This window comes from Capra hircus, chromosome 22 (assembly GCF_001704415.2).
Source record: "Capra hircus breed San Clemente chromosome 22, ASM170441v1, whole genome shotgun sequence".
NCBI lineage: Eukaryota > Metazoa > Chordata > Mammalia > Artiodactyla > Bovidae > Capra > Capra hircus.
The window spans coordinates 7,202,777-7,211,042 of record NC_030829.1 but is presented as its reverse complement, the minus strand read 5'-3'; the positions used below and the strand labels follow the sequence as shown (position 1 = coordinate 7,211,042).

General features: G+C 46.3%; 1 protein-coding gene across 1 annotated transcript; it reads right to left on the bottom strand.

Annotated features, from left to right (window-relative positions):
- On the bottom strand, positions 2,822-7,898 carry CCR4 (C-C motif chemokine receptor 4). Its single transcript, XM_005695522.3, has 2 exons — positions 7,673-7,898; positions 2,822-5,268 (listed from the first exon to the last, which is right to left on the bottom strand). The coding sequence occupies exon 2, from the start codon at positions 5,216-5,218 to the stop codon at positions 4,139-4,141; it is 1,080 nt and encodes a 359-aa protein (XP_005695579.1). The 5' UTR covers positions 5,219-5,268; positions 7,673-7,898; the 3' UTR covers positions 2,822-4,138.

The window sequence follows — 8,266 nt, the reverse complement described above, 5'->3', positions numbered from 1 at the left end:
AGAGTACATCATGAGAAACGCTGGACTGGAAGAAACACAAGCTGGAATCAAGATTGCCGGGGGAAATATCAATAACCTCAGATATGCAGATGACACCATCCTTATGGCAGAAAGTGAAGAGGAACTAAAAAGCCTCTTGATGAAAGTGAAAGAGGAGAGTGAAAAAGTTGGCTTAAAGCTCAACATTCAGAAAACGAAGATCATGGCATCTGGTCCCATCACTTCAAGGGAAATAGATGGGGAAACAGTGGAAACAGTGTCAGACTTTATTTTTGGGGGCTCCAAAATCACTGCAGATGGTGACTGCAGCCATGAAATTAAAAGATGCTTTCTCCATGGAAGGAAAGTTATGACCAACCTAGACAGCATATTCAAAAGCAGAGACATTACTTTGCCGACTAAGGTCTGTCTAGTCAAGGCTATGGTTTTTCCTGTGGTCATGTATGGATGTGAGAGTTGGACTGTGAAGAAGGCTGAGCGCCAAAGAATTGATGCTTTTGAGCTGTGGTGTTGGAGAAGACTCTTGAGAGTCCCTTGGACTGCAAGGAGATCCAACCAGTCCATTCTGAAGGAGATCAACCCTGGGATTTCTTTGGAAGGAATGATGCTAAAGCTGAAGCTCCAGTACTTTGGCCACCTCATGCGAAGAGTTGACTCACTGGAAAAGACTCTGATGCTGGGAGGGATTGGGGGCAGGAGGAGAAGGGGACGACAGAGGATGAGATGGCTGGATGGCATCATGGACTCGATGGATGTGAATCTGAGTGAATTCCGGGAGATGGTGATGGACAGGGAGGCCTGGCGTGCTGCAGTTCATGGGGTCGCAAAGAGTCTGACACGACTGAGTGACTGAACTGAACTGAACTGAGTGACTATTATGGGACAGATATTGATAGGGCTAATTCTTATTATTCTTTTTGTTGTTGTTGAGGTAAAATTCACACACTATAAAACCAATCATTTAAAACTGTACCTACCATTCAGGATTTCTCTGGCCATCCAGAGGTTAAAACTCCAGGCTTCCACTGCAGGGGATTTGATCCAAGGATTTGATCCTTGGTCAGGGAACTAAGCAGAGAAGTCAGTGGCACCCCACTCCAGTACTCTTGCCTGGAAAATCCCATGGGCGGAGGTGCCTGGTGGGCTGCAGTCCATGGGGTTTCGAAGAGTCGGACATGACTGAGTGACTTCACTTTCAATTTTCACTTTCATGTATTGGAGAAGGAAATGGCAACCCACTCCAGTGTTCTTGCCTGGAGAGTCCCAGGGACGGGGGAGCCTGGTGGGCTGCCGTCTATGGGGTCGCACAGAGTCGGACACGACTGAAGCGACTTAGCAGCAGCCGCAGCAGGGAACTAAGATCCCACATGCTACATAGTGTGATGATAAAAAAAAATTCTTTTTTTAATGTACAATTCAGTGGCATTTAGCACATTCACAATGCTGTGCAGCCATAACTTCTATCTTATTCCAAACAATGACATCATCTGAAAAGCAAACCTCTATCTTTTGTTCTTAAAGAAATTACACCTAGTCTGTGACTCATTTGAAAAGATCCTAATAATGGGAAAGATTGAGGGCAGGAGGAGAAGCGGACGACAGAGGATGAGATGGCTGGATGACATCACTGACTCGATGGACATGAGTTTGGGTAAACTCCGGGAGTTGGTGATGGACAGGGAGGCCTGGCGTGCTGTGGTCCATGGGGTCGCAAAGAGTTGGACACGACTGAGCGACTGAACTGAGCTGAACTGAACTTTGTCCCCCAGAGGCTAGACATGGTGCAGCAAGAGAAGAATGGTCCTAATGAAAACATAGTTAAACTCACCTTAAAAAGAGTTGCTGTCACAAGAGGCACTCGTAGGACAGCTCTTGTTCTTTGCAGAATCAACATCAAGAGATTTTGGAAGTATAATTTTTTGGTTCTTGGGTAGCTGGTGATTGTTGTTCCTGGCACCCTTTAAAAAAAAAAAGCAAAACCAAACTTTGGGTAGAAATCAAGCTAGGGTTTCTATGCTTGTTACTGAAGGGGAAGGAACTTTCTTTCCAGCGAGCTGAGAGGGTTATGTTTGGGTATCACCAGAGGTTCTAAATTCCCATCCCGAAGGGTCAGCTCCCAGCTGTGGAGCAAGGGAGGCCCTGAGGTCCTGGAGGTGATAGGTGAGCCCATCCTCAGATGGGGCGCAGGAGCTGTGTGGTCTGCAGCCTCGGTGAGCTTTAGATGTGATGTTTTTACACTAAGTAACACCCTGTTGGTTAGTCTTTGCCTTTTGGTGTCCTTACACTTCTGTCTCCTACTGATTAAATGAATGAAACCGCAAGCTCTAAGAGGAAAGAGGAGGCAGCCACTGGCTGGGAAGTTCGAAACCACACTTTATGACCAAGGAACATAGATACTTTGAGTACTCATCCTTTTTTGCAATCACTCTGAACTCTATTCTGCTTTACAGATAAGAGGAAACCAAGGCTAAGAGAGGAAAATAATGGCTCAGATGCACGAGGAAACACAGAAGTATAATTTGCAGACCCTGCCGTGTCCCGTGGGGTTTTCTAAGGACTGCCCAGGAACCCCTCCTGTCCCCACTCCTCATCCACTCTCACCCCCAAGCACTTTTGTGACGGTGAATAGTGCCTCCTTTCTCCATCCCCAGTGGTTATCTTAACACTGAAGGCTTTACTTCTTCCTCTCGGGGACGTGGACCTCTTCTATAACATGTAGCACGGATGATCCAGCCAGACAGCGGGAACATTAGCGGCTCAGATGCTCATCCCCAGTGGTAGACTAAACATACACATAAGCAGGAAAAACTATACACAGGCTTATTTATTGTCTTTTATTGTATTTCTAGAAAGGCAATATCAACTTACCCTGTTAAAAATCACCTTCTGAAAATAAATTTTCTGGAAATGCATTCTTTATAAATGGAAAGCATGCAATAATGTGTAAATTTACAGAAGCATTTTAAACTGGTTAGCTCAGGTAATAGTTTGCAAAATAGGTTTTGCTTTGGAGCAATTACAGATATCCTTAGACTTTGTAAATCTTAATTCTGATTAAGGCTGTAAGAACAGAGAGTTCTCTTAAGGATTAATTGCATAATTAAAATGACTTGTAAGAAGTGACTGACTGAAATTTTGAATCATCCAAAAGTTAAGAAGCAGAGCCAATATTTTAAAAGATGACACTTTTCACAATTCCAAATTTTTCATATCAGCATTAACTTTTAGTGGATTATTTTTGCCTTACTTTACGGCAGGCACTTTGAAATGATTAAGGAAGCGTTGTCTTCTTACTTGATTAATCCTTGTTATTTTTTGGTTTTGAAGGAAATGTTTGTAAATGAGTAAAATGTATCTGGGCCTATGTATTATTTCTTAAATTTGAATACTCATGTATTAATGAAAATAAAACACACCACAAGCATATGAAACTGTGTTTGAATTTCCACAAGTTACATTGAGATTTGTTAATGCCTTGCATTTCATGTTTAGAAACCAGACCATTCTAATGCTTTCTTAAGCTTATACTTGTTATCAGCACTGGAAATTTGGCTTTCATTAACAAATAATCCTTCACAATAAAAGATTCCAGATCTAATTTCATTCCGTTACTATTTGTTTCTGCAGACACCTGGCTTCATGGAGTACACCGTGCTTCAGAAATATGATTAGGAAAACACTGGGACAGTATGCCGAAGTATTTCTATATTGTTTCACAGAAGCTAGTAGAAGTTTAAAGGCCTCATTTTCACAGCAAGAATTAGCGCTTTACTCCCCCAGTCAATTTTCAACAAACCCCTCTAAAGAATCCCATGAGTTCAGGCTGGAAGGGAATGGTCTTCCCGTCCCCAAATCATCTCTCTCCTCACTGAAGCATGCTCAGAAGCCTCCTCAGGTTTACCCATCCCTGCAGGAAAGCCTGGCGCAGCAAGGAAGGATGCCTCGGTCCAGGTGAACTCCGGTCATGCTGAACTTGTACCTGGCAGGAAGAAAACGTGACTGCCGGGTGAGAAGCCCTACTTTTTGCAGTGTGTAATTCTTCTCGCCTGTACTTGCTCAGGAAACTGTTACTTTGATACAATTTTAAATAAGCTCTCAACTTGGGAAGCTTATTAACTGTTTCTTGCATTTCCAGTTTTTACAGAGCATCGCGGAGATCATGGTCCACCGTGGACTGCGTGTAAGATGAGCTGGGGGTGTCGGTGTACATTGGGAGCAGTCGACAGTATTGGCAGAGCACCAGAGTGCCCCGGCAGGTTTTGAAGAGCTGTACGATGTACTTGCGAAATTTCTCCCCCAGGAAGAAGTAGATGACAGGATTGAGGCAGCAGTGAACAAAAGCCAGGGTCTCTGTGGTCTGAATGGCATAGTCCAGGTGTCGCTCAAAGGTGCAGTCCTGCAGGACCTCCAGCTCCACCAGGGTCTCCAGGAAGAGCACCACGTTGTAAGGGGTCCAGAACCCCAGGAAGAGGACCACCACAGCAAAGATCATCTTCACTGCCTTGTTCTTCTTCTCGTTCTTACAGTGCTGCAAGGTCCTAATGATCATGGAGTAGCAGAACAGCATGATTCCCAAGGGGATCACCAGCCCCAGAATGTTGATCTCCAGGGAGCTCAGCACCTTCCACCTCGTGGAGTTGAAAGAGTACTTGGTTTTGCAGTAGGTGTGGTTGCGCTCAGTGTAGCACGTGCTGAACAGGAGGCCTGGGAGGGAGGCGAGCACAGCCACTGACCACGTGGCCACACTGGTGATGACCCCGTAAGTCAAGGTCCTGGCTCTCAGGGAGAAGACGGCGTGCACGATGGCCAGGTACCTATCGATGCTCATGAGTGTGATGAAGAAGATGCCGCTGTAGAAGCCCACCAGGTATATCCAAGAAATTAGCTTGCAGAGGCCAAGGCCAAACACCCACTGGTCTGCGGCATAGTAGCCCCAGAAAGGGAGTGAGAGCACAAAGAGCAGGTCTGAGATAGCGAGGTTGAGCAGGTACACGTCAGTCATGGACTTGAGCCGCTTGTACTTGAACAGGACCACGACCACCACAGAATTTCCAAGCAGACCAAAGAGAAAGACCAAGGAGTAGAGTGGGGGCAGGAAGAGCTCCCCAAATGCCCTGATGCCGTCCTTGTTGCAAGGCTTGGGGATATTTTCATAGAGATAATAATTGTTATAGATGCTTTCATCCATGGTGGTGTCTGCTGTATCCGTGGGGTTCATTTTCAGATTTACAGGCTCCTCAAGGCAGGTCTGAGCCCAGTCAGAAGAACCTAATGAGGGGAAGAGCCAACAGATTTCTATAAGAACAGAAACAAATCAGAACAGTGCTGTGTGCAGAGCACAGCTGCTTTGCCCAGATCATCAGACACTCTTCCCAAGCTTCCGGCATTGAGGGGCTCAGGTCCTTGAACTGAAGAGCAGTCGGCCACTGTGCAGGAATCCTGCCCGTTGGCGGCAGACAGACACCAAACTCCAGCTCTGCCACTTTTCCTGCCCCTCTGCTGGGAGCTCTGGTTCTCCCATTTGTAAGTGGGAGAAGTAAAACCTTCTTTCAATGAGCTGTTTCTCAAGGATGTATTTCTGAAAGCTAGTCTGGCATTTACTGAAATCACTCACAGAAATGACAAGACCAGATGACCTGCCCAACAGTATCGCACCCAGGGCATTTCTCACATGAAAGCAAAAAAAAAAAAAAAAAAGATAGAAAATCTATGCATGTTTCTCCCCTTCAGATTGTAATGCCCCAAATTCAGAGATGGCTAGAAAGGAAACAGGTTGACCTTTTGCTTCTGTATAAAAATTCCAATTCCTCCTGTGTGCTTTGCACTTTACAGATTTCAGAACACGTTCACTTGTACTGTGCATTCAATCCCAGTCGTGTGTTCCTGTACTCACACCCCTCCCAATAAAAACCTGGTATTCTAAGCCGAATAACCATGCTGAGCTGTGCTGCAGATGACTCACGCAAGCCTCAGAGAAGTTCAGTGTCTTCCGAAGACCACACAGCCACACAGAGAATGTATTCTTTGGGCCCCAAGTCCCAGTGACGTGCTGCAGGTGAACCAGGTCTGGGAGGTGGGGCCGGGGGGGCTCTGGCGTGTGGCTGCTGCTGGTTTCCACGGTGTAAACACTCACACCATGTGTGTGTGCTAAGTCACTGCAGTCATGTCCTACTCTTTTGCAACCCCCTGGACTGTAGCCCACCAGGCTCCTCTGTCCATGGGATTCTCCAGGCAAGAATACTGGAGTGGGTTGCCATGCCCTCCTCCAGGGGATCTTCCCCACCCAGGGATCGAACCTACATCTCCTGCATTGAAGGCAGATTCTTTACCATCGAGCCACTGGGGAAGCCCAAACACTCCCACCAGGGCAAAGGTCAAATCACCAACTGCCCCACAAAACTTCTGAAGAATAACAATCAGCTGCTGAGTGCTGGTACAGGTGGGCCCCAGCACACCGCACCCAAGTCCTGTGTTCGCTCTGGAGCGCTGTCTCACCTGGGATGCACATGGACTCCCCGGCTGGGTGACTGGCCACTCCTGGGCCAACCTGACACTAAAGCAGCAAATGTGGTTTTCCAGGCCCTAGGGAAGGTGGCTGTATTCAGTTGGGTAAGTTGAGGGAAATTTTTGGTCTTTTCATCAGAACTGCCTATAAAGATCAGTTTTATGCACGAACCCTATCAGAGTGGCAACTAGCAGGATGGATCTAGAAAAAGCACATCATAGCCAGAAATAAAATCTCTGCCTTCCCAACCACCCTTATTTCTTATCTAAATTGGCAGATGAGGTTATAATCTTAACCTTACACACCTGCTCACAACCACCCTCATTTCCTTTCTAAATTGGCAGAGGAAGAGGTTAAAATCTTCTGAAAGTTACACACATGTCCACATGTGAATCAGAGCAAAGCAGGAGGCTTTCTGCCTCAAGGCCTCCTCTCCTTGCATCCTTGTTAGTGGCACCCTGATATTCTTGATCAAAACCCTATCACATTGTTCAATAATTCCACATACATTCCCCATCTCCCACTCTGACCACCACACACCCAAACACTCAAAGTATGTGTTTCTCAGAGAGGTTTTGATTTATTCCTCCAAAGAGATGCTGAAGACCTGGGGCATCGCAGTCTCTCAAAAAAAAAAAAAATTGTGTTAAATGATTATCAATTCCAATTAAACAAATAACAATTCTGGTCTATTGCCATCATTTTACCAGTGAAAATGAAAGGAATAAGAGAGGCTGAGGAGGTGTTAGGAAATTCTCAAGAGAAGAAACAAGTCAACACAGCTGGTAAATGTCTGGAATTATTCTGCAGCCCTTATTTGGCTGGTGCTTCTTGAGCCAGGAGTCTTGATAGAAGCCAGAAGGGGAAAAGTATATATGGTGAATGAAAACTAACTGTGTGTTCCAAGCACATAGTTTCAGCCAGATGTGTGCGGGAGGAAAGCGCTGTTAAGTATCTGAGAGCCAGTCAGACGAGGGCTGGGAGGGCTGTGTGTGAGCAATAAGGACAGGTGCCAACTGGGATGAACCAGCAGAATGACCGGGCTGCCCAAGTGATCGGCTGGCTGCCTAGCCGGGCAGCTTTCAGCGCTTCCAAAACCCACATGGCTGTGGGCCAAGCAGCATAGGGTCCGAGGACCTGAGCACCCCGCGCCGTCTGCCCCCTTACCTTGCTTTTCTGAACGTGGCTCCAAGGCAGGTCTGCGAGGCAGCGCCCGGCTTGCTCAAGAAGCAGTGCGCTAAGAAAGACAGGTGCCTCTGAAGGGCGCGCGGCTTCCTGTGAACACCAGCTCTCTTCCTCACCCATCTACACACGCTGAGTTCAAGCGGGGTTTTTTGATACAAGTAAGAAGCAGAAAATGAGTGACTCTCCGCTTGGGTTCAGGTTACTCACTCATTTCCCCAAACTGAAAGCTGGGAAGCTTTGCACTCTGCTAGATGAGGAAAGTCAGGTTTTCAAGAGAGAAACTTTTTGATGTTTTAAAATTTGTTGGATTTTTAATTTACCCTTTTTTCCAGGTTAGCTGGCTATGTGCAGTAGAGATGACCTTTGTATTCTGGATCAACGAGCTGTTTGTTATTTCCCCGTCCTGGATGTGGCATGACCAGCAATCAAGATAAGCCACGATACGTTCTCTAAACAGTGGGCTCTGAGGAGGGCAGAGTGAGAGCCAGATTTATTTAAGAATAATAGATAGGGGCAGGGAAGTGTGTTCAGATGTGTGTGTCTGGCAGTGACATGGAAGCTCTGGGCAACCACAGT